This window comes from Protopterus annectens, chromosome 7.part0, assembly GCF_019279795.1.
Source record: "Protopterus annectens isolate FY-2018-M chromosome 7.part0, PAN1.0, whole genome shotgun sequence".
Taxonomy (NCBI): Eukaryota; Metazoa; Chordata; order Ceratodontiformes; family Protopteridae; genus Protopterus; species Protopterus annectens.
In genome coordinates, this window is record NC_056739.1 from 1,092,520,929 (window position 1) to 1,092,548,598 (window position 27,670).

General features: G+C 38.8%; 1 protein-coding gene across 4 annotated transcripts in view; it reads left to right on the forward strand.

Moving 5' to 3' along the window:
- The window catches only part of CORO2B (coronin 2B), a 1,242,233-nt gene that overhangs the window by 1,152,203 nt on the left and 62,360 nt on the right, over window positions 1-27,670 (forward strand). For all 4 annotated transcript variants that reach the window (XM_044077673.1, XM_044077669.1, XM_044077671.1 and 1 more), the window contains exon 12: window positions 12,068-12,207. In XM_044077673.1, coding sequence (XP_043933608.1) covers window positions 12,068-12,207 — 140 coding nt within the window. The remainder of the gene's footprint in view (window positions 1-12,067; window positions 12,208-27,670) is intronic.

Below are 27,670 nucleotides of genomic sequence, written 5' to 3' on the forward strand. Positions count from 1 at the left end.
CAGTGTAAATCAAATGAATATAGCTTCTCATAAAGTGGATTTAGTACTAGAAGTCTTGGCATTGAATGACCAGATTACTACCACAGAAGTGGAGTATTTAAAAGTGACTTGTCCTAAAACTCCTACTGTTTTTGGAATTCCAAAAATACACAAGGACTTAATCGACCCTCCACTTAGGCCAGTGGTAGATGTCAGGGCTTCAAAGACATTTTATATAGCTCAATATAGTGATAAGCACACTAAGCACTTGCTTTCTAAACATCCAGCCCACATTAAGGATTCTTGGGATTTTTTTGGGCAAGATCAATCAGAATTTATACAAGGAGGACCTTATTTTTGTTGCTATCAATGTAGTCAGTCTTTTTTTACATAATTCCCCATGATGTGGTTATGGAATGTTTTTTTGAATTTTTGAGCAAATATACTGATTTTACACATAGTAAGATTTCCACTCTTGCTACTTTAATGGAAATAGTTCAAGAAAACAATTTTATAATATTTGAAAGACAACTGTTTAGGCAGAAGGCAGAAGTTCCCATGGGGGCAGCATGTGCCCCCTTCTTTGCCAACATTGTTTTGGCTTATTGGGAGTTGAACTATGTTTTAAATAGTGTTTTTTCTGATGTCTGGTCATATTTTCCATGCTTTTTGGATGACATAGTCATTTTTTAGACAGATACGAGAGACAGGCTTGATGATTTTTTTTGAATATTTGCACACCACCCCTACATTCTTGAAATTTACCATGAATGTATCTGAGGAAGAAATCCACAACTTGGACATTAAGTTGTCCAAGAATAGGTTGAGGTGTGAGTTTTCCTCGAGCATTTATAGGAAACCTACTTACTCAAATACTCTGCTACACTATTCTAGCCTCCACTCTTTTCACCAGAAAAAATCCTTAGTTAAGGCACAATGTGTCGATTTAGCAAGAATGGTTTCAGCCACAAAAGAATTTTTGGTGCAATGTGGAGTATTAAAGGATATGCTCTTGAAAAGGGGATACCCAGTGGGTTTCCTCATGGATAATTTTGATGAAGTAATACAAAATAGATCACGGGGTGTTTCACATCTTTAGTGGGTATAGGGTTGAATAACCTGCATCAGGTTCAATCTATAGACACCAACAAAAATTTTAGTAGAGCATTGGTCTTGACTTTTAACAGGGAATTCTATGATATCAGGCATATTATTGAAAAGAATTGGGTTATATTTACCATGGATCCCCAGTTCATAAAAGTGGTGGGGGAAAGACCAAATATCATATATCAGAACGATATTTGTATTAAGAATATGGTGGAAAGCGAGGGACCCAGAGGTCTTGGTGGTAAAATGACAAAATGTAGGTCAGGTACTCAATGTCAGCACATTTTAGAAAGTGACTCAGTGAGCATATATAACTATGGGGTCATTCATTTAAAAAAGAAATACAATTGTAAGTCAAATGGGGTAATATACATAGCATTATGCCAAGAATGTCCTGCATATTATGTAGGAAAAACCATAAAACAGGTTCGTATAAGAATTTATCAACATATGTATAGTATAAAAAAGTTGGATAGGAATAATGCTTTGGCCAAACATCTATTAGTATTTCCACAGCGTGTGTTTAAATTTATAGTTATCGACCATGTAGACTTGGGGCAAAGAAGATGTTCATACAATGAATTACTGGAATTAAAGGAGTTACGGTGGCAGCTGAGATTAAATGCTGTCATGCCCCCTGGTCTGAATGACCAATGCTCTATTCAGAGTGTTCTACGACTAAGAGCTAGTTCAGAATGGTAATATTATGGATTCACAAAAAAGAGGTTTTTTTTAATGTACTACAGACACAAATGTTTCAAGTATAATTTGATGTGAAACTTAATAGGTCTTCCTTTTATTATTGTAAATGTATTTGTTTTTGATACTTACTGTGTCTTTAAATATGGTGTGAGTGTTAATGGAATACCCAGTCAGATGTTTTTCTATGTATATATAAGATGGCTACTAATTTAATGTTTTATTCTGATGAAGTCTTTTGCATTGTCAAGACGAAAGTGCTAAATTAACTTACTTCTGTGTGGTTCCAGTTTTTGGGTCATCATTTGGTTTAATTGTTTTATAATTTACTTACCAGCTACATATCTGTTCTCATGCAGTAACAGCTGTGAAGTAAGACATGTTGATTAAAAGGTTATGTTTGATTATTAAAGCCATACTAATCTATATTTTACATGTTCACTGCAGCAGATATCCATTTTTCCATGCAACAGTAGAATAAATTCTTATTTAATTATGAAGTGGTTATTTTTTATGTAAAATAGGACAGAGTTCAGTTTAAAAATGTGTAGGGGGTTAGTCTAGCCTCATGGCATGGTCCAGTCTTCCAAGGATGATCATGGTGCCACTGTACCAATGCAGGGATTCTAGAAACTCCTTCTGTGATGTTAACCTGCTGCTTCCATGTGAACCTTGTCTGCAGTGTAGCTGATTCCTCAACTGCAATATAAAATGCCTTTATCTTGGCACACTGAAGTAAGTCAGTCGTGCTTAAGGGACTGCTACAACATGTGATTCTGATCACCAACAACACTGATGTCATGGAAAAGTGTCACCACACCTCAGCCTATAAAGGTTGGTCAGAATCCCCTGTCCCTAACAGGCACTCCCCGTGGGTCCTGAATGCCTGTAGCAAGATGACAGTTTCAGCAGGGCTTTTAATGTCTAGCCGCTGCTGTCTACCTTACCATCTGGATGTATAGGCACCTGTGAACACAGGCAACATGATTATATAGTGTATACTGCTGGGATATTCTGTTGGATATTCTGAAGAAGCCCACCAATTGCATGGGTGAAAGCGCTTAACCTTTTGTTATGTTTTGGTTGTTTGGAATTTTTTTCCGTTTGTTTGATGGAATAAACTATTTTTAAAACTACTACACAAATGTCGTGCTGCCATTCTGTGGGAGTTTGTTATGTCAGTTGATGTTTCATCTGTCTTTGGAATATTTGCTGAACTATTCTTTTTGTCAGCTGGTTCTTCATCCGGGTTTGGATTCGTAAGCTGAATTAGAGGTGCCGTTACACTTATTGGAGTGTCTGTGACCAGTGTTTGCATGTTATAAATGCAGATAGTAAACTTATGACAAATGTCACACTAGATCTACTCTCTGCAGATCCAGCTGACAAGTATGCTCAGCAAATAGATCGATTATAGTAGCTGGGGATGGTGACAAGGCTGAGAGTGCCTTACCAGAGGAGATTTCCAAAATCTCACAGCAGGTAGACCAGCCCCATCGCCTGATCTGGCGCATATTTACATACATACAAACATACATACATATGTACATACGGGTCTATATTACTTACTCGAAGGTACAAAATCTCGAGTACCCTTTCATTAACTCATAAGTGTCAAACATCCTCTTCAACGAATGGCCACATCATTGATTTCTTTCCAAGGGAAAGAAATTGGTTGTCTGTTGTTTGACTTCTGCCCTTTTCCCCATTGTAGTGCAATCTCGGAGTTAGTATATTTAGTTAGGGAGAGTGTGGGGGCCACAGCCCCCCACTTCATAGTGTTTGTTAAATTGTTTCATGAGTTATTGACCTACCGATTTCTTTCCCTTGGAAAGAAATCGATGATGTGGCCGTTCGCTGAAGAGGACATTCGACACTTATGTGTTGATGAAAGGGTACTCGAGATTTTGTACCTTTGAGTAAGTAATATAGACCCATACGTACATATACCTCTCAACAGTTAAGATTTTCACAAACTGTCCAGATTTTTGCCTCTGATTTTTAGTCTGTTCTTCATAAAATTTGTTTTCTCACAAAAAATCACTGATGATTGAAGTCACTAAATAATGACATATATTTTAGTTTCACACTTCATATCCTTCAGAAAATTCACTCTAACATAAATCCTCTTATTCTAGCAACTTTTCAAATTTATAAGAGTAATATTTAAAATCTGTCACTATTTTGGGGACATTGTCCCTCCATTATTTTAGTCTTTGACAAGATGTCTTGAGTTAAGAGGTTGAGAAATAGGATACATATAACCTTACCTACATACAAACATACATAAAAACATAGCTACATACATATATAGATACCGACTTGCCAACATACCTACATATACACAAATATTTCAGGCACAGGCAGTAATGCCCTTCTAACCTACAGTGATTCCCATAATAAGTGACCAAGTTGTTCTTAAAAATATCTAAACTAGTGCTTGCTTTAATATAATTTGGTAGTCAGTTCCATGCATCAGCTATTGTCTCAGAGAACCAGTTTGTACATCTCTCATTCCTATATAATCTCTGTTTAATTTGTCCAATTCCTTTGGGTTTCTATTACCACGACAGGAACTGACCCCATACCCAAGTCAAAGTTCATGAAATTAGTATAGTTTCAGTCTTCGATGTTAGCCAAAAGTGCTCTTTGCAGCACTCGCAATGTGCCCAGAACTGACTCCTGCAATTCATACAGAGCTACATGTATAAGTACCATATCTAAATAGGACTCCTCATTGATCCTACTACTATTGGAACTATGTATCCTTCTTCCACAGTGCCCTCGTTTCTGCCTGCATATCCTGGTATTTTATGACTTTGCATCTGTCTGTACTTAAGACACTGTTTTGTCTTCTTTTCATGAAGTACTATATCTGGTTTTATCACAGTACTATATCTGTTCAAATGGACTTTGTAAATCAATGTGTACATAGTCCACTATCCTAAGCCGCCAATATTAACCTTTCATCTTTTGGTTTAAAGTCTCCTCTACTTAACCATTCCTGTATCAGATCCTGATTGACATGAGGTTGTTCTAGGAGCTTTCAGTACTTGCAACTATATTTATGCCTTTTCCACATTTCTTGCCTTCTCATCTGATCCTTCACCTTATATTCTTTTTTCTTTTTTTTTTTTTTTTGGAACATTTAGTTGCCGCCTGATTATTGTCTACTTCTGGTTTAATTTCCATTCCTGCTTGACACTGATGTGTATCTCCTAAACTAAGCAGGGAAGTTTCCTTAGATTTGTTCTCCTTATGTTTTAAAACTTTCACTATGTTTGTATCTTGTGAAGTCAGCAGATATGCATGCAGTCCTATGATTGCATATCTATACCCATAATTAATTTTGAGGAGGCTCATACCTCCTTCAGAACAGGGAGTATATACTCTTGGTATACACTGATTTTTTTCTAAATCATTTTTCTTGTTTTCCTGTCCAACTGATTCAATACCTTTTAGGAACACTCAATCACCCCAAAACTGTAAGTTGAAACAGGAAGGGCAAATTGGTTTCTAGTTTGGACTTTGTTCCTAGATGTCAGGGCTGTTTTTGGTATTAACTTTAGCCTTCTAAAACATTCCTTACTAAGTTGTGTTTGCATTTGTGCAGGTTTTATCATCAATCCTTCATCATTTCCCAAATAATTGTGTACACCCTCCTGCTCAAGTTCTTTTATATCACATTCTTGTCCCAAATTGATATTTTCTTGGTGCTGCAGCTTTCCTGCTTTAAAGGTTGCTTTGGCACATTTATCAAGACCAAATGACGTTCTTTTATCATCTGATAAAGTTTTGACCACTTGCATTTGTGCTTTCAATTCCTCACCTGATGAACTGTACAGTTATAAATCATTTGCAAAAAGAAGATGAGAAATCTCTTTGCTTTTTTGTTTTCTGGGAGTCAAATTGTAACCATGACCAAATCTGTTAAGTAGACTACTTAATGGGTTAAGGGCAGGACAAAAGAACAATGTTGACAAAGAATCACCCTGTAATATTCCCCTTTGAATATTTTATCCTTGGGATAATAATTTGCCATTTATCATAACTTAACTGCACAGTGTTTACCACTGTTTCATGGTCACTGTAATGTAATTGATCAATGTAGTGTGCATTGTATACATCTGTAAGCACTCCGTTATGTGACAAATGTGTGACGCTCTCAAAAGTTTTTTTTTTTTAGTCATCAATACCATACTTAGATTTTTTTCACCTTTTTACAATTTTCCATTATCACTTTATTTAACAACAACCGATCCTTTGTTCCGTATGACTTTTTTATTACCCTTTTGTTCTATTACCACAATTGAGTTTTCTTCTAAATTACTATAAACTCTATCAGTATCAATTCCAGTATATAATGTATACATCATCAGAAGGTATGTTATTGGTCTATAGCTTTTAGGATAGCTTGAAGGTTCACTCTTAAGGAGGAGTATTGTCTTTCCTGTTGTTAACCAGATTGATGTCTGTTCGGGATGTGCATATAAATATTTCTTACTCAGGGCTAAATCTTCATGTAAATGTGTTAATACTTTTAGTCAGAAGTTAGGTACTGCTTCTATTCCTAGGGTTTTCCAATGAAGAGCTTTTTCTAATTTTGTTTTAATTTCTGTAGCTGTTACTTCATCCCATTTCATATCCTGTACATTTTAACTTCTTTCTGTTTATTTTACTTCTTCTGTCCATTCAGCATCTTTGTGATGTTTCTCAGGATTGTTATAAATATTTCTCCAAAATGTGTCCATTTTTTTCTTTTTTGGTGATATTTCTATTCTTTTTGACTTGTTTCCCAATTCTCTGTAAAAGTTTTTAGGCTATCGATGAATTGTTTATTTTGTACTTTTCCTTTATATTTATCTGCATATCTTCTAAGTTTTTCTGCCTGTGCTGATATCTTTAGTTTATAATTTGCAATAGTGTACTATCCTGGTCTTTTCTGATACTGCACATTGCTTTTATCACATATAACTTTCTAACAGTTTTCGTTGATCTGTTCCCTCTTCTGTACTCTTCTAACAGTGACACTTCCTGTCTTAATTGCTTTATAATTTTCTCTATTCAATATTTCCATGATGGCATTTGATTTCTCCCCTTCCTTTCCCTTATTGGCCTGTGTTTTTGTGGTAAGATGTTATCTGTTATTAATGTAGCTGAACAGTAATATATACTATTTACTTCTGTTACACCACACGACTTTCTGTCAGTAGTCTAGATTACTGCGTTCATTTGTTTTATCAAACTTCTTACATTTGGGGTTTTATTGACCTTCTGCTGTCTATTTTCTTTCATTGACCTTAGTATGTCTATCCATCTCTATTAAATCAAGCAACTCCTCCATCTTGCCTCAAGGCTATCTTTATATCAAATGTGTCTTTAGTATTTATTTATTTATTTTACATTTATTTTACATTTGTTGACCGGGCTAGTCTAGCTGGATATATTTCCATTTTCAGTAGAGGCCCGGGGAGAAAAGCTCCAACATTAATAGTTAGATCATTACTTAAAATACAGCAACAAGGTTGGTAAACATAGTTGAAACATCGTAAATGAAAGTAGTTCAAATAAGTATACAAAAATCAGTAAAAATGATAAAAAAAAAAAAAGTGATCAAAAAAGATATTTAGACTTGATTTGCCCTTTTAGTTGTTTGTTTAGATTGATGAGAGTGTTTGCATCGTGTTGGGCATAGCACTTCCTAATTTTGGCTACAATGTTTTCTTCTTTTGTTGTACAACATGTTATGTTTGGATTTCACCATGGTGGTTTGTTTTTTGAGTTAGTTCTGTGCTTATTTCTGGTAGGAACATCATCTCTGTGCATTTATTGACACGATTGTACAGGGTTTCTGTGAAGAATTCTGCATAGGCAACTGTGTTCTCAGGGTTTGGGGGGGGCTTGAAATTTTGACAGGCTATCACTTAGAAAGTTTGGCTTAGAATAGTTCCTAAATGTTATGGAGTTAGCCAGGGCCACAGGAATGATCATTATTATGAAGGAGATAGCTTTGTGGTCTGACCTTACCAGAAAGGACACTACACTAGAGGGTACAGAGTTCTCCCATGTTTGTCAGTATCAGGTCCAAGTATGCTTGAAAACCTGTCTGGTTTATGATGTTTTTGCTTACAATGTCCAAGAATCTCTGGGCCTACAAGTCTGAGGTCATGCAAGTATCCCAGTCTATAGTGGGATAGTGGAAGTCTCCCACAAATATGGTATTACATTGAATAATGATGGCTTCAAGTAAGTCCAAGTATGAGTTATGGGTTTCTTGGGTCATAGAGTGTGACCTATAGCTTTCAAGGATATGATATGGGACTTTGCCTATGGAAATCTGGACATGGAGAAGGTCAGGTGCATTATCCTGTTTGACTAGTCTAGGGGTGAGTTTATTGTTGATATAGACAAAGACACATCCATCTTTGGTCCCTGCCTGTTCAGTAGCTGGCCTGAATGAATAGAATAGAAGGCATTGTAACCTTGCACTGCCAGGGTGTTCTTCGTGGCTTTAAACCATATCTTAGTAACTGCACAGATGTTCATATTCTCCAAGGCGACGAGAGCCTGGAGGGAGTGGAGTTTCATGTTTAGGCTCCTGACATTGAGCAGTAATGCCTTTAGGTTCTGTTTGGTTTTGTTTTGCTATGTTGCAAGGTTTGTCATTTTTACATTACATAAAAAGGGCACTATAGGTGAGGACAATGTTTTAGCCAATAGTTTCATAGTATAGTACTAGGCTATCTGCCCTGGGGCATTTGTAAGCCTAGCCATAGTGATGTGGCTTTTGCCACCCCATGAAATGGTACAAAAATGTACAGAATAAATTTAGAATACTGTGCCTCTGTCTAGTAGTGACACAATGAAGGTCCCCTTATATAATAGAATTAGTTTACTGTGCCCCTGTCTAGCAGTGACACAGATGTGACCCCTGGGGTAAACTTACGATCTCCCATCCACTCATCAAGATTTCTCTTGAAGAGAGTCAGTGAGGGGCTCTGCGTAATACGAACCGGGATCTTGTTCCAAAGCATGGGAAGCCTCTGGGTTATTAATCTATCCCTCCAGCATGTCCTATTCATACTTGTGCTGAGGTTTAAGTCTTTAGCTCTCGTGGTCCTGATGGATTTGGATTTTTTGAGGTGGAGCATGTCCATCAGATCCTGATTGGACATGGCCTTGTATGTCAGGCAGAGATCACCTCTGAGCAGGCGGTATGCTACTGAATAGAGCTGAAGTTTCTTTAGTCTGGCAGAATAAGACATATGTTGGAGACCCTTGATCCTCTTGGTGAGGTACTTTTGTGGTCTCTCCAGCTGTTGCAAATGCCGGGTGAGGTACATACCAAATGGGGCATTGTACTCAATCATGGGTCTGATGAGGGAGGAGTATAGGGGTACAATGACATCCTTGGATCTGGATGTGAATCCCTTCATGATGAGGTGTGCAAGGTAGAATGTTTTTCTAACCACTTTGGCAACGTGGGTGTCAAATGAGAGGTCGCTGTCGACTTGGGTCCCTAGGTCTCTGATTACTTTTTCTGTACTCAGTGGGTTGCTGTCTATGTGATAATTTGTGGGTACTTTGTTTTTCCCAAAGGGGATGACTATACATTTGTTGGCATTTAGTTTAAGGCTGTGACTCCGGCACCAGTTGTCCGTTTCTGTGAGGCCTTTTTGTAGGATGTATGTGTCCACTGGTGTATCGACTATGGTGCCTAGTTTGCAGTCATCTGCGAACTTTGTCAGCCACAACCCTCCCATGTTTGCTTTAACATCTGAGAAATAAATGCCGAACAAGAGGGGTCCCAGGACAGATCCCTGTGGGACACCACTTGTGACTGGTTTTGAGTCTGACATTGCTCCAGCGATTTTAACTTTATGGGTTCTGTCCTTTAGCCAGTTTGCAACCCATCTAGTGACATAAGGGTTTACGTTTAAGCTGTTGAGCTTATCTATGATGCCTGAGTGGGGTATTGTGTCGAAGGCCTTAGCCAAGTCCAGGTAGGCTGTATGGACTGCTTTGCCCTCATCAATGGCTCTATTGACTGTTTTGAAAAAGTCAACCAGGTTCAAAAGGCAGGATCTGCCCTTTACAAAGCCGAACTGGGTGGGGTCAAGTGTCTGTAGGTCCCCTATGTCTCTATTTATGAGTTCCATAATGATTCTTTCCATAGCTTTGCAGACCAGGCTGGTTAAGCTTATGGGGCGGTAGTTCCCAGGGTCTGTAGAGGCACCCCCTTTGTGGAGTAGGACCACTGTTGCTGTACGCCAGTGTTCAGGTACATATCCCGAAGTAAGGCTAAGGTTAAATAGCATTTTTATGTGTGGGTTTAGCTCCTCTTGGAGTTCACGTAACCCGGAATACTGTCAGGTCCCATTGATGCTGTGTATATTCAAAATTCTACAGGAGACAGGTGTAGACCATCCTTGGCAAAGCAATGTGGTCTGTTCAGTATATCTCCCATGCTGACAAATATTGTAACCCCTTGGAATGACACCAGAAAGTAAGACAATTTTTGAAGTCAATCATCTTTTTTCATATTGTGGCATCATATTTGGTGAAGGTAGAATGTTGCTCAGTGCTAGGTGTATACCAGCCTAGGACACATAGTTAAAAAGCTCCATAATGTCTCTCTTCATTTAGTCCAGGGAGGTATGTCTCAGGTCATTTACACCCATATGGACTATGACTGAGTCATATTAGTACTTGTGGTCTAATGACATGAGTGTGTGGCTGATTTGGCTGACCCTTGCCTGTGATAGACGAGTGATTGTGAGTTTCTCCTTATTCAGCCTGGTGAACAGGTCATCTGTACATCTCACAATGCAGTCACCTATTATTAAAATGGTCCAAAGGTTATGGCTGTCTGTGTTATGTTGGTCTTGTTTTGGTGGAGTGCTTTTGGAGTTGCTGAGGACTCTTTTTGTAGAATGAATGTCTTGCAGGTCTTTGGGGTTTAGAAAGGTTGTTTTTAAGTACCTCAGCATATATCGATCTATGTGTTGGGTCAGTACTATGTGTGGTGGGTATAATGCTATTCACCCTTCAGACTATGTCTGTCAAATCATATATACATAGTTTTGATGTATTTATCAGCATATTATTCTCTGTGACCTAATGATCAATTTAGTCAAGTTGTTTTACAGACATGCTCTGTCTTTAACAAATGTAATCATTTTACACATTTTAAAGCTATCTAAATACAGACTGTAAAACATCTCAGATGAAAAAGACATATCTGAAAGATAACAACCTAAACAAGTATGGGCCTGGGACAGAGCCTTGTGAGACATCCTGACTATAGAATTTCACCTATCCATTGCTGTATGATACTTGTCACACACCCTGTTTGTAAACCATGCAACTGTCCAGCTTATCAGAATTACATTAATATTTACTTGTTCTAATTTTCTGATCAGTGTTTTGTGTATGACCCTATCAAATGCTGAAGTTGTCTATAAAAATTACATCATAATACAGTTTTTCATTTACAGCCATTATTATATTACTATAACACATTATATTCCAGGTAATTATATGTCTATTTTCAACATATACATTATGATATATGGTTTTGAGTCCAAGCCTTTCTAATTCTGACACTAATTTGTCCAAAATAATCTTTTCAGTATTTTCCACAAGAAATTAAATGTATGGGGTCTGTATGACTCTGAGTTTGTCTTAGTTCCCTTTTCCTTAAAGATAGGAACAAGTGCATATCTCCAACCTTGAGGAATCTCCCCATATTTCCAGTGTGGACTGTGTATTTGGTAACCCAGCTGGCTCTGACTAGTGGGCTGCTAGATGAGGATATGGACTATACCAATGCCCACCCCGATTTATCAGTTGGTGGATCACAATAATGTCCTCCCAGGGGTGAGGCATTAAATATTATACTGCTAGTCATACCTCACCTTATCCCTGGGTGGGGTGTATCCCTTTCCTGTTATGTCACCTTCACAGCCTGTGCATTGTCCAACCTTCCCATCATCATATGTAGGCCTTCTGTTTGTATAACATCCACTCCTCTTATTGATGTGCTGTTGTGTGTGTGTGTGTGTGTGTGTGTGTGTGTGTGTGTGTGTGTGTGTGTACATGTCTGTCTGCTTCTAAACACTGGCCTACCCACTTTTCTTCCCTTATTTTCTTATCACCCTTCCTCATCTTTCCTTCTTTCTGTCTAAAGAAAAAAGGGCAATATCCCCACAAAAATATATGAGATCTCAAAAGCGAAGATTATATTTCATGCTGTTCATATTTTGAACTGTGTTTTCTACAGATCCTGTCTTGATGTCTCTGAAGGAAGGTTACAGGAAATCTTCAAAAGCTGTTTTCAAAGCACCTGTGAAACAGAAAAGGGCTGTTGTAGTCAACGGAATAGACCTTTTAGAAAATGTGCCACCAAGAACAGAAAATGAGGTAAGTTGCTTTTTCTTTTCATTTTCCCTCTTTTGCAGCACAAGTTATGCATATAGTTATGGCCAAGACTTAAGGGTTACCATCTGCCTCCATTGTTCACAGAATTCTGCTTATTTTGGCAACAGAATCTTATAATTTAGCAGAAAATATTTGATAGCATTTCTCTAAATGTTGCAAAAACTGAGCTAGTCTAACACCCTAACATAAATAAAAGTATTTAAACAACTGCCATTTATAACATTAAGTATTACTATGATAATAACATTTGCTGGGAAAAGAGTGGGCACTGTTCTGCAAAATTCAAAACATATACTCCATTTTCAATAAAGGAAAGGGCTTCATGTCGGGGTATCAGCAACCTTATTACAAGCATCTGTATCCTAACATAGCTGCATAGTTTATTCGCTCGTGAGGTAAATTTCTTGGCATCCATGTCTGAAACGCATAATAAACATATTACAACTGGCGACCCGATCACATTCCTCTGTGTAGTGCATGAAGGGACACGATTATGCTTCAATATCAGTTAAAAGACACCCTGATTCAGAGCTACTGTAGCACAAGATACACAATCTTAGCAAAGATTAAAGGGGTGCACCACCTATGTGCTGTTAAGATCACGTCTGATGGTAGGCACTAATAGATGACAGTGCCGACTGGTAAACAGCAGCAGAATATGCCTGTTGTCTAAAACATTGCAGCCACTCAAAACATATTTAAGAACCAACTCCTTTCTGTAAGCATATCTCCTGCTGTCTGACAGCACTGGTAGACTTTTCAATAGAATCTAGAACAGAAACTGCCATTAAAAAGGAATAATTAGTAGAGCATATAAAATATTGCATGATAACTATAAGAATAAATCAGAGGAGGTTAGAAAGAATTGGGAAGAGAGATTGGATAAGCAATTCACAAAGAAACAATGGGAGGATATATGTATGTCTCCCAAATATGCAACAAAATCTAGAAGATTTAGGATTTTTGCCAGGAAATGTTTACATAGATATTTTTATAGCCCAAGTAGACTCCAGAGAAAATTTCCTCAGGCAGACAGCAAATGTTGGAGGTGTGAAGGGGAAGAAATAGGTAACTGGGAACATATTTTCTGGGAGTATGGTGAATTCGCAGATTTTAGGGACTCCCTACATGATGCACTGTCGGAAATGCTGAGTGGGCAGATCGGTCTGATGAGGGAGATGATTTTTCTGAGCTATGATACAGAATCGGAATTGCCTAGACATGATAAGGTTTTGCTGTGTCTAATCATGATGGCTGCCAAAAAAGCAATTACTAGAAAATGGAAATCAAAATCCAAACCAACTATACTAGACGTAGTGAATGTAATAAGAGATAAAACAACTGGAATTGAGATCTTTAGAAAAGGGTAGGAGCAAACTACATAGGAAAAAATAGGGAATTGTGGGAACAATACATACAAGGGAGGAGTGAAGTTTAAAAGGCGGCAGAACTTAAATGAGCTATGTAATGTTTAAGTAAGAAAGATTGGATAGATTATAAGAGATACATAATGTTTGTAACTGGAGGTGTGTCAGTATGGTTTGTGACGTAAAATACTTGCAACTAGGATTGTGTCAGTGTGGTTTGTTTTCGTTTATATAAACTGCCTATGTAGTAAGTGATGGTTTAATAAAGATGTGTCTTGTTGAAAAAAAAAAGGCAGGAATTGAATAATTTATGTAATACTGCTTAGGTTATATGATGTTATAGCAATAACCCACGGCTGGGTGTGGGTAATGCTGGATTTACCCATGGTTGGTGTAGCTTGGTCACGAGGGCAAAGCCCGAGTGACCAAACAAAGCCAACCATAGGTAAATCCAGCATTACCCACATCCAGCCGTGGGTTATTGCTATTATACAATGGTATTAGTTTTGTGTTGTATTATGTTTGTGCTGTTGTTGTTTAGGTTTTTGTTTGCATTAGTCTCTATTCTTCTACGTTTTATGAGATAAAATAGTCCAGTACTTTTTATTATTTGTATGTTTGTTTCTTTTCTGAGCCCTTTTTTCTGCAGATGTTATGGGTATGTGGTTAATTTATTTATAAAGCCTTATGTTTGGGGTTTGAAAAAAAAAAAAACATAAGTGGTGATTTTTTTTTCATATGGCTCTTTCCTTGTTTTGTATGTATCCTGCAGCAGTTGGCCCACTGGCATGGATTGTATTTGTACACGTTACTGAGAACTGTGTTGCTCAGCTGCTGAAGTCAACTTAAGGTGGACTTGTAAGACATTGAACCTGTTAACTGGTGTGGGTATAGTGGTTGTGTGCTGCTGTGTAGTTTGTCAGTTGGAGTGCATAAACTTACAACTCCTAAAAATGCAGTTGTCAACCTGTGTCGCTTACAAAGTTTTTGTGAGGATACGTAACTTCTGCGCTTTCTTTCATCTGCATGTTGTCTGGCAGCATATGTTTTCGTCACCACTTGTGTCCTCATTTGAATTTCAGTTGTACACATTACTCACATCTTGGCTGTTAAGTTCTTGCACAGTACTTCTGGACATTTAAGATATTGAGGGTGTTTATTGTTTGGGCAAAAACTGATTCTGTGCTGCATCTCATTTGCCAGTCACACGGCAGAAAGTTAACTGATGGGGGAAAGTGCTTTGTGTGCCGCTGTCTTGTTCGTCAGTTGGACAGCATTATATTTTAACTACTGATCTATTTCCACTTAAATTCACACTGACAAAATAGAGTTCAGTGACACACACCTTCCAAATAACTTTGCAAACATATTTCCGCAGAAGGGTTGGAAATATGTTAGCTGCCGGACTTTTTTAGTTTATGTTGAATTTAGAATGTGCACGCTGGGTGGATTAGCCAATCAGCATGCAAGTTTCTTGGCTTTGCCGAGTTTCCATTGTATAAATAGCAGTACATGTGAAGTATAATGTTTGGTATGTTAATATAGTTTGATTACTTTTAAATGAATTTACATTTGCGTATGTCACAAGTGATAAGTAAATAAAGGTGTTTGGAAAAGAAATTGGAAAGATTTACTTTAGTTTGCTGATTTACAATTTTTATAGCTGTTGGTATATAATACAGATTATAGTGTCTTACAGAATAATTCACTGTACAGTGAACCATTCTTGAAAACTTTGCAGATTTATTTTCTGATTTATGGATAGATCCCATTTCTGGTCACTCATCAAACTGAATGATAACAATTGATTAAGCAGAATCTTGCATTGTTCTTGGCTGCCTTTAGCAGACATTTTAATTTACTTATTTCAAATAATTTTGCAAATTATTTGACTTATTTTTGTGATTGCTTGTCTTTTTCTTTTTATAGGTTTATAGGTAAGTACTAGGCAATCAGTTTACAGACCATTACAAGCCTAACCAAAAAACCCTAGTCAAAAAATTCCTCTATCCTCAAGGAGGGCAAGACAAGATAGACCAGGGGGAGAATTTGAGACTGACCATCCATTTACCTTAGGTGTTCCTTGAAGGTGGCAAGGATGCTACCCTGCTTGATATAAAATAGAAGTTTGTTGCAGAAGTGAGGGATATGTTGGGATATTGATCTATCATGTCAGGTTTAGATCCCTTAACCAGGTATTTGAGGTACAATTACTTCCGTGAAGAAATAGGAGGTCAAGAAAGTTGGAAATTTCATGATTTGATCCATAGATGAGTTTATAAGAAACTGAGTACAGAGAGAGAGGGCTTCCAGTCTGCACTGATAATTAGATTATTAAGACTATTGTTTTATTTCAGTTATGAGACTCCGAGCTCGCTCAAATTGAGAGATATGTTTAGACAAATACATGCCAAAAGGTGGATTATACTCAATAATTGGTCTGATGAGATACAAGCCAGAGTCAGTGAACAGACAGCTACTCAAAGTTTACAGTAGCCTGCAAATTTACATTATCAGAGGCCAGAAGTGTTGGACCAAAGATCTGACTAACAAGTCTGTAAATAATGCCTGCATGGGGAATAGTGCCAAAGGCCTTAGCCAGGTCCAGGTAATCATATATGTACTGCATAACTGCTATCTAAGTTGGGGAAGGTAGTAAAGGAATTAACAGGATAGTAAGAGGATTAGGGTAGGTAGCAGGGGCACAGAGAGAAAACTGAGAGGAGAGAGAATGACACAATGAGGGAGGGGAAAGACTATGGAGAAGAAGACATTGCACACACAGAAGAAAGACAATGGTGGTGGGGGAGGATTGTGCAATAAACAGGGATGGTCACTGACATAAATTTAAGAAGAACACGGGGATAGGAAAAAGGATGAGAAGCTCAGCTAAAGTCCATGCCAGCCACAACCCGGTGGGATCTTAGTCGCAACCCTGGGCTTCCTCACCATTGAACTTTGGCTCAGATAGTAGAGCCAGTGCAGAACAAGAACACAATTCAATGACTTGCCAGAGGAAGGTCTCTAAGCAGCCACATCCAGTTACCTGTCCATAAGTCCTCCAACTATTTCTTCCAGCTGTCACCAGGTGACATAGATGTCACCTTCATTGTCACTGCTACCTGCAGATTGTATACCAGTACATTCTATGGCAGGGCTGATGGCAGTGGCCACTGCAAAGGTTACCAGAGATGTAGCGGTAACAGCATCAGCTGGGCACAATGCAGCTATGGTGGCAGTGGTGAAATTGTCACTGCTGGTGGGCTGACAGGCCTTGATAGTGAAAGGGATGCTGATCTAGACGCTGCTACAATGCTGCATTTAAATGCAAAGTAAATGGAGAGAAACAAAATAAAAAAATGTATACAACTGAAAGGAGATCAAGAAAGATTGTGGGAGGGAGAGAGACAAGTAGAAATACAGTAAAAATAATGTAGCTAAAAGACAACTTTGGTCTGACTGTATTACATACTATAATACAATGGACAAGAAACACTCACCCCACAGTAATAATCACATGACAGTACACAACGCAGAAGAGACTTGAACCTATAGCCATCAGCAAATGAAAACTGAAAGACAATGCATTTACATGTTGCGCTGTTTCTGCTCTCTAAGTAAAGCTTGGAGTGAACACTCACTATTGGTGTGAGAAAGTGCAGAATTAAAGAGACAACATGCAGCTCATGCCAGTGTGTACATGACATTGTTGTGGACATTGTAGTCAGGAGGACAACTGAAGGTCCACTAGAAACTGTGTGTGATGCCACAATAAATGAACAAGGGATGGGAATGGAACCTGTAGCCATCAACATATGTAACGCATAGGTCAAAGGTTCGAGCTGTTGAGCCATCTGCACAATCTGACTGAAGTTTGCAGTTAAACTTGCATCAATGTCATTAGTCCAGGCAGGATAAAAAGCAGATGTGTGAAAGTACCAATAACATGAAGACTGTAGCTGCCACATAATTACTCATGAAATGTAGTATCTGAATACTATAAAGTACAACAAAAAAACAACAAAAGCCAAACGTCAACAATGACAAAATAGTCCATGGAAGAAGTAACTGAACCCACTGGCAGCATAAGATTAGGACAGCAGTACATTAACATGTTGAGCTACATGACGGCAGTGCCTTAACATGTTGGGCTACAACAGCAATGTCTTAACATGTTGAGCTACATGACAGTAGTGCCTTAAGATGTTCAGCTACATGTACAAGTCCACAGAAACATGCACTCTTAGACACGTATAGCATCAACCATTCATTGTACTTCTGTTCAATACCGAGCATGCAACATAAATGCCAATAATGTATACAGCAAGGGTAAACACCTGTCCTTTATGCTGAATACTCCCAATATGGACAGATGAGCTTTGCAAAATAACAGGTAAAATAGCAAATGCCCCAAACTATTATGGTAAAAAATACTTCCTAACATTCCTTTTGCAGTTGCAGTTGCATTAAGCTATTGCTTTAGCACCTTTAACACCTTATAGGAATAGGATAAATCATAAACAACTGACACTCTACAACACTGACATTGTTTGTATGCTAAAGATTTAACTGCTGTCCTTGTAGTTAATGTTAGTCCTGTCAAATCATAAGTTTTTAAAAATAAAGTGCCACTCTGGACACTTGATGAGATGGCAACCCTGTGATAATTCCAAACCTACCTTGACTACTGATGTAGCAGCTGACCAGATTATTAACATATATACTTACACTGCCTGTAAAAATGTAGTCACCTCAGCATGCTCTGAAGTACTCCAGTCTCCTCCTGTGCAGTTACATGTTCTCTGCAATTTGTCTGGGAGCCAATGAGAAAGAAATAGGAGTGTATGAGGAAGTAAACCAGGGATTACCTGCAGTACATACATGGTGGGTACACTCTCATCTTTACTCAGACTATTGGAATTACATCTTTTTAAGTCACTATAATGGTGACTGCATTGATTGCCAACATGAAATATTCTGGTGGGCAGATCAGGTCTCAGACAAAGCTATTCTGAGCCTCTGCTTTATACTGAGAACCTTGATATACCTCATCCAGGAGCCTTGTCCTGTACATCTGGTGGAGTAGCTGGAGGAATAATTCACTGTCCTCAACATACCACCTTTGTGCTCTAAAGTCACAAAGATTGCCTTCTTTAGATGCCATAATGGTAGTTTTAACAAGCTGTACAGAGAAATGACTGAAATTCACAGTCACACACTTTTTCATGTGGGCCAACTGTCATGCAGTGATGGGGGCAGAATCACCTCATATGCGTAACAGCCAGTAGAAAAGCTGAAAATAAGTAATGTATGACAGCACTGGAACATAGCAATTTGAAGTGTGAAACATGGCAGCTCAGTTTCTGGGTATATGCTAGCAGTGAACTACATATTACAGTAACTCCACTCCCAATGTTTTGTCTGGAATTACAGATATCTTCCTAGTGACATGAGCTGAACTGCAAATGCTCAGCGTTGCCTGCAGGTGTCAAGGCATGTCTGCAACATTGCAGGAAACTTAGCATGAAGTTTAACCAGTGTGCAATTTGCAAAAACTGAGATATTCAGAAACAAGTTTGTGTTAAGCCCTCCGTTACATAGTCATCATGCCCAGACACCAGAGTAAACTCAATATAAGTCCAAAGGAAATCACTTATCCTTGTCATGCTACATAAGAAATGATGGAGCAAAAGTATTGTCACAGAGATCAACAATTCATTGACACAGAACACCTGCTTAACCTCTAGCAAGGTAAGATCCAACTTTTGTAGCGTAACATATATAAGTACTGAGCTGTGATTGTTGCTTTGTTACTTAGCTGCATATAAAGATGTAACAGTATTTTCAAAGGAGTTTCCAAACAAAAGTTAAAAGAGGAAAATAGTTGAAGTAAGTATAATATCTGTGCAGAAGGACTGTGAAGCTTAACAGAAAAGACATGCACATCCTCAGTTCACCTATGAAAACTATTTAGTATGGCATTGTAATACCTGTGAGTACTCTGCATTAGTCCACCGCATTCGCCATGTTTTTCACAATGCCAGTTCACACATATGTAAATACTGTAAATATGTAATTACCTAAGCCAAAAAAAAAAAAACTCTTCTATGTATACTCTGCATTTCACAGCTTCTTGACTGCTTTGGACATTGTATTTTTATCACTTGCATTATGTAACCATGATTGTACTGCCTATACTCTGCATTTCACATCTTCTTAACTGTTTTTGACATTGTATTATTATCTCTTGCATTATGTAACCTTGATTGTACTGCCTTTGGAGCTTTTCTCTCCGGGCCTCCACTGAAAATGGGTACTTCGTGGCCCAGTGGACTTCCCCGGTAATCAAACTGAAAATAAAATAAATAAATAAATTATGTTATCCTGGAGTGTTGCAGTAGTGCAGCTGATGCACTAGGGGAGGGACATTTGGTAATTACTGTCATGTGACTAATATTTGATGCACAGTCTGGATAGACACATGGAAATGTCAGACACACAACCAGCATGATATATGTACTCAGAGGAGAACACTGTTTACAGGGAATTTGCCGGTGAGTCCTGGTCATGATGTTAATACCAGTGTTTCCTTACCTACAGATCAATGTCTAAACATCAAGCTAAAAAGAAGCATATCAAAGGATCTACTGAAAAAGCAACAAGAAAAGTCAGTTTCTCAGATGCTGAAGATGATGAGCTCATCCAGTGCATCAGTCTTAATGGCTGATAGCTCTTTGCCCTGCATGGAGCTGACAGGGCCTAAAGTGACCATGCCTGGAAAGACATGGTGGTGGCCATAAATGCAGTTGGTGGCCAGAACCACTCATATGCAATGTTCTAACATAGAGCCAGCAATATTATTCATGCTGCACAACAGCAGGCTGCACAACCAGCATAGGAAGGCAGGTTGACTGGTGGAGGGCTGTCAGTCAAACCACAGCTAAAAGAGAGGGAGGAGTTTCTGTGGTGGTGGTCACCAAGAATTTCTACTGAAGATGTCCCAGGTATTTACAGCTATTTCTGCTAAGCAGCACAGGTAGGTCATTCACAACCATCCTTCTTTGGTTTAATTGTTAATGCTGTCGGTTGGGCTATGTACGTACATCATGGATTGCAGATCCACAGTCTGCGCAAGATATTGTATTTATCTGTGTGGTATGAGTGACCTAAGACTTCAGTATCTCATTTATTAGTATTCATCTGGTAATGGGCTTTACTTACTCAGTTTGTTGTACTTTGCTGTGCTCTTAGGTGATTCCTTATCTGGCACCACTACTGCGGAACTTTCACTGCCTGAGGTCAATGGACCTGATGCCTCTGAGGATGATGCTGTGCATTAGCAAGCACAGTCAGGGGATATTGTGTGTGTCCTGGACACAGGGAATGTGTCCCCTGCATGCCCTACCCATTTCTTGGACAGAGCCTCTGTGCCTGCAGACACCCAAGAAATGCATACCACACAGGGAGGAAAGGTTATTGGGGATACCATCACTCAGGAACATGCAACACCTCGTATCAGACACATACCTAAATCACCAAGAAGTTCCACTGGGCAGGGAGGGTCACACAGGGAGAAGAGTACTGGATTTTAGTGAAGACATGGTTATCACCTTCCTCTCGAAGTTGGTGTGTCAGTGGCTACAACCCAGCATATGCACTAGGCCATCATGGAGGTACTGGATAGTATTACCTCTGCCATGGCAGAGTTTCTCAGTCTGATGCAGGGTGAGTGGGATGACCTCTGTAAGGACATGTCCTGCATGTGTGACTGTTTTGATAGTCTAAATCATCTTCCAGAATATGCTGTTTCCTCTCAAGGTGGCCTGCCGAGCATGAGGCAGTGTTCACAATATAGTTCCACCAATACACCTAAGGACAGTGGTCATTGTGGCTATAGATAATGTGGATCATGCAAATGCAGTACTAGCACACCCACCGCTGCTTAAGTTGTGGAGGTGTCTAAACCCAGCAGAGGACTTCCCAGGGCTTGTAGCAGTTGTAGCTGTGGCAAGTCCAGTGATGGATGTTGATCAAGGTCATGCAGTATGCCAACACATAGCCAGGGGCATGTTACAACCAGTGCTACTTCTGATAGGGGCAATACCTTTGTGGAGTACATGCAAAAGATATTTAACCACTTACCATGCATGTTCTGGCCCTGTCCACTAGACTGACATGTAGTGCTGAACTTACTGCAGGGTACCACCTTATGAATCCAGATAAGGAAAGCATGCCTTCAGCCACCCAAACACATGTTCACTTGTTCCTGCACTATAATATTTCAGTGACGACCAGGTAATAAGTCATGCTACCCAAACACACATTCACTTGTTCCTGCACTATAATATTTCAAGGACGACCAGCTAATAAGTCAAAATACACTGGAGAAGCTGTATAGGTAGAGTTCATTTTATAGAATCCATTGGACACCCATACCACACAGTGAGGTTATCCTTTCCAAATGCAAGACATTGTGTGCTCTCATCCTCCTATGGTATTCTAGTCAAACACAAATTCTGTCTTTGAGCTTTGTCCAGCACCAATGTTACTACAGGGATCAGGGGTTGAAGGACCACCAGGGTATAAAGGCCATAATGACAGCAACATTACTATAAGGATTGGGGGGGCAGGGGATACATAGACCATGAGTAAATACTCCTCAAAATGCCATAATGGCACAAGGATTACTACAGAGACCAGGGGATGACACACCAGACACCAGGGAAAATCCCATGAAGTGCCCTAAGGTACAAAACAGCATAACAGGGATTGGGGGAAAAGTGAAGTATCGTAATTGCACAAGCATCATAAGGGTGACCCTGGCGAGGTCAAAACCACTAGACCACCAGGGATGACACTTTAAAGTGCCATAACAGCACAATCATTGTAATGGAGATTGGGGGTGGGGGATTCATTAGACCACCAGGGCCTAATACATATGTGCCATAATGGCACTAAAGTATTATTGGGGTAGGGGAACCACAGGAGAGTAGATAGGATAAGAACAGGTACAGGGACTGAGGAGTGTGTGTGAGAGTGTGAGAGAGTGAGAGAGAGAGAGAGTGTGACTGGATGGGGAGATGCCACTGCCTACACAAGCTGCAGGTTATTACTGTGACATGCAGATCAGCCAAGATCTGAACAATGTGGTAGTAACTGCTATTCAGAAAACATGCAAATTAGCTGATAATGAAGTCTTACCTCTTCTTGGGTTCCTAAGTTCATAGGTATATACTAGGCTAGGGACTACCAGAGCCTTTATAAGCCTAGCTGTGTAACCCAACCCAGTTGTTGTATCCCTATGTATCATGGGCATTTATTAGGAGGGGGTACGTTAGTTATGAAGTTTCTAAAGGTTATGTGGGGGGGAGTATGTTACTTTGGGTATAGTTACTGTCTGTCACTGTCTATCAGAGACATAGGGGCCATACCCAGGGTGATTTTCCAATTTCCCATCCATTGGTTAATGTTACTCTTAAATAGGGTTATTGATGGACTCTGTTTCACATGGATTAGGAGCCTGTTCCAGAGCACAGGGATCCTCTGGAACACTTATCTGTCTCAACAACATTTTCTGTTTATATTGCAAGCAAAATTTAAATCCTTAGATGTAGTGGTTCTGATGCTATTCATTTTGGAATGTTCAAAATGTCCATCAGAGCGGGATCCAAGGATGTTTGCATGCCAGGCTTAGATCACCTCTCAGTAACCTGTGGAAGACTGAGTACAGAGATAGGGCTTTAAGGCTATCAATATAGGACAATATTTTTACAGCGTGGGCTCTCTTGGTAGTGAACCTTTGTGGGTGTTCCAACTGTTTTATATTTTGTCAGGTACATGCCAAAGGGGGAATTATACTCAATGATGGGTCTTATAAGGGTAGAATAAATTAGTACTATGCCTTCCTTTACCTGAATGTCATGCCCTTACTTATTAGTTGGGCAACATATAATGATTTTCTTACTACCTTAGCCACATGTTGGTCAAAGACCATATTCCTCTCTACATATGTTCCCAAATCTCTGACTGCAGGGTCAACTCTTAGGGATGTCTTATTGATAAAGTAATTAGCTTGGGTGGATGTTTTCCCAAAAGGCATTATAATGCATTTCTTGATATTGAGTTATAGTCATTTGTCTGTGTTAGACCATCTTGTAAGGTGTTTCTGTCATGGGGGGGATTCTGTGATAGCTCCCAATTTGCTAACTTGCGAACTTGGTCAGCCATAGACCCTTGGCATTAGCCTTTACTTCTGAGAAGTAGATGCCAAATAGGAGTGGCCCAGCACGGCGAGAGCCCAGACAGAGCCGGATCATGGTCTAATAGGGCCCTAGACATGGTAATGGATCAGGGCTACCACACCTCCCCCAGCAGCACCCCACCACCACCATCCCAGTGTCCCATTACTTGGGTATTTCTCCTGAAATGCCATAAACACTGCTCAATGCTGTCAGAGTACACACTATTTTCTTCTTTACTTCTACAATGATTAGAGATTTAAAACTTTCATTTTAAATTTTGTAGCACAAACACTGATAGCCATTTGCTAAACAAAACAATAAAGTCTCACAATGAAAATAGACTTAACATGAACAGTAAGCTTTTCTGCCCTTAAAACCCACATTAATTGAAACAGCACTGAAACCCATATTCAGAGAAAATGCATCTGGCCAGTGGAGGATTAAGGTTAACTTTGGGCGTTTTCAAACCATCGGCCCCTTGCACACATTCTTAGGACCATGCATACATGCATGCATTCTTTGATGCACCATCCTGACTGTATTAAACTATATTCCTTGTGTAATGTATCACCACTTGTTAGAGTGTGTTTTAAATTTGTAGGTTTGAACATTTTTCCAGTGAACAATGAAACAAAACATATGAACCAATAATGATAAAACTACACATTACAGAACATTTCAACCACAAGAGTCACTCAAACATCTGTCATTACAATCTCCCAATATCAGTCAATATACACAATCTCTGCAGAAGTAAAGGTCATCTGAACAATTCCACGTTAAAGAAATCTGTAACTATTGAAGATGTTGCTTCTGGCAAACAATTTTACATTTCAGTGTTTTATATACAAATTCAGTACCTGCTATCCTCGAAGGAAAACATGTCCATGTTACATTAAAAAAAAAAATTGGTAATATGGAATGACTGTCAAACCAGCAACAGGTTCATAGTTACTAGGCATCTCATCCAAAGGAGTACAGTACCCCTGTCTCCCCTTAAAGGGCATTGCAATATCATCACCACAGTGTGGGAGTAGAGCACACAGCCTTCTGCACCAATGGCCGGTATGCTACCTGTTGTGCTATTAATGCTGCTTTCAAATTTGATAGTACAAACACTGATGATGGCCATTTGCTACACAAAGTTCCACATTGAAAACGAACTTAGCATGAGTAACAGTTAACTTCTCTTCCCTTGAAACTCAACATTCCTTGAAAGTGCACTGAAACACAGCATTCCTTGAAAATGCACACAAAGTCAACATTCTTTGAAACTCAACAGTCCTTGAAAATACACCTGCTGCTGATTGTTTGGGAGTTGGTGTAGAGGATTCAGGCTCTAGTGTCCTGTAACCAAGGTACAGGCTTTGAGCATGAATATATGATGAAACAGGGAGGGTGTTGAAGAAGTAAAGAAGAATGGGATTTTGGATGTAGATCCTTAAGGAAAATAATAACCACTATACAGAATATCATATTCATAAAGTTTTAGAAACCATTCTAAGACCTATGCCAACACATGACTTGAGAAACAAGATCTGGCCAATAGGGATGACTGCAAGTAGGGGGTACAGAAAATAAGCAAGAGGGGCTGGAATTTACTGGCGAAAAGTAGCAAAGGAAGCAATATATTGGCAGCAAAAATAACTAGAGCGGGAAAAGGAATACAATGGGATGAGGCCACAAAGAAGTCTGGACTGCAGCTTAGAGACTGCATTCTCTGCCATTAACTGATATCAGAGTATAGGCAAAAAGAAAGAGAGAGGAGATTCCTAAGTGAAATACCTGCTCTTGTAGAGTTAGTCAAATCTAGAACAGAATTTGCTGTTAAAAATGGGATATTAGGGCGTATGAAATATTGCATGATAACTACAAGAAACAATCAGAGGAGGTTAGAAAAGATTGGGAAGAGACACTGGAAAAGCACTTTACAAGGGAAAATGGGAGGACATATGTATGGCTCCCAAGTATACAACAAAGTCCAGAAGGTTTAGTTTTATTTTTCTTAGAAGTGTTTATGTAGGTATTTTCATACCCTAGGCAGACTTCAAAGAATTTTTTCTCATGCTGATAGCAAACATTGGAGATGTGATTGGGAAGAAAGCCCCATTTCTCCAGTTAAAAAAAAATTGCCAAAGGATACACAACATATTTGGCACAAGCAGTCCATGACAAAAGCCTTTCAAAAATCACACCTGCTGCTGTATGAACTGAATCAGTAACTTGTGCCAAATAACTCACTTGTGTTCCCTAGAAATGTGTGAATGTCATCATCTCAGAATGTCAGAATTTTAGAACATCTCTTTTTTAATTTTTCCAAGTCTTTTGGGTTTCTAATACCATGACAAGAATGTACCCCATTTTTAAGTCAAAGTGCATTTAAAGTTCATGAAATTAGTATTGTTTCAATCTTTGATGTTATCCCAAAGTGCTCTTAGCAGCACTCGCAATGTGCCCAGTAATGACTCCTTCAGCAATTCGTATGGAGTTACATGTATCACTAACATATCTAAGTACAAATGCAAATTCTTTTTTATAAGACCTGTTGCTCCTACTACTACTGGAACTGTCTGGGTATCCTTTTTCCACATTGCTCTCATTTATGCCCGCAAATCCTGCTTTTTTATGTAGTCACTTGGTATAGCAATTTCAGTGATAAATGCTACTTTTGTCTTCTTTTCATGGACTACTATGTCTGGTTTTCTTGCATCTATTATTTGAACTGTTGGCAATGGATGATGTTTTGTAGCTAATGTTTCAAGTGTTTTTCAGCTACCTCAATATTATAATGTTTGCATAATCCCCAATGCAACAGTCTTGCCACATTGTATGCCTTTCAGTATACAGTCCTTCTGCCAATAGTATATCACAACCACCAAGATGAGCAACTGTTTCCTATTCTGTTTTACAAAACTTACATTTGTCTGTTTCTCCCACATGTTCAGTACACTTTGCAAACCAATATGTATGCAGTCCACCATATTGGACCACGAATATTAACATGTCTACTCTTGTTTTAAATTCACCTTTCCTTAACTATTAATGCATTCAGTCCTGATCAACACGAGTTTGCTCCAAGCTTGCCTTCTCATCCGATCCTTCACCTTATATTCTTTCTTTTGTTTTTTGGCACATTCAGTTGCTGCCTGATTTTTATCTACTTCTGGTTTGATTTCCATTCCTGCTTGACACTGATATGCTTCTGTTAAACTAAGCAGGAAAGTCATTTTAGACTTATTCTCCTCATTTTTTGCAACTTTCACTACATTTGGGTCTTGTGAGGTCAGCAGATATGTATGCAGTCCCACAATTACAGATCTATACACGTAGTCAATTTTGAGGTGGCCCATACCTCCTTCAGAACAGGGAATGTTTAATCTTGGTATGCACTGATTTTTATAAATCATTTGATGAGCATGAAGCATCCTTCTTGTTTTCCTGTCCAACCTATCCAACACCTTTTGGGGCCAGTCATTCATTCCAAAACTGTAAGTTAGGACATGAAGAGTAAATTGGTTTATAGCCTGGATTTTGTTCCTAGATGTCAACACTGTTTTCAGTATTAGTTGTAGTCTTCCAAAATATTCCTTACTGAGTTTTATTCGCATTTATTCATGTTTTTTGTTGATACTTCATCAGTTCCTTCCCAAATATTTATAAACTCCTTCTTGCTCAAAACAAATCTCCACCAAACATGGTAAAGAAACAGCAAATTCACCAGAAAAAAAACAAAAAAATCACCACTGCAAGCTGTAGACTCAGGCTGACTAAGTGCTTGTTACCACCAAATAAGTCCAAAACTACTGTTCAGAAAAGCAAGAAATATTTATTATAAAA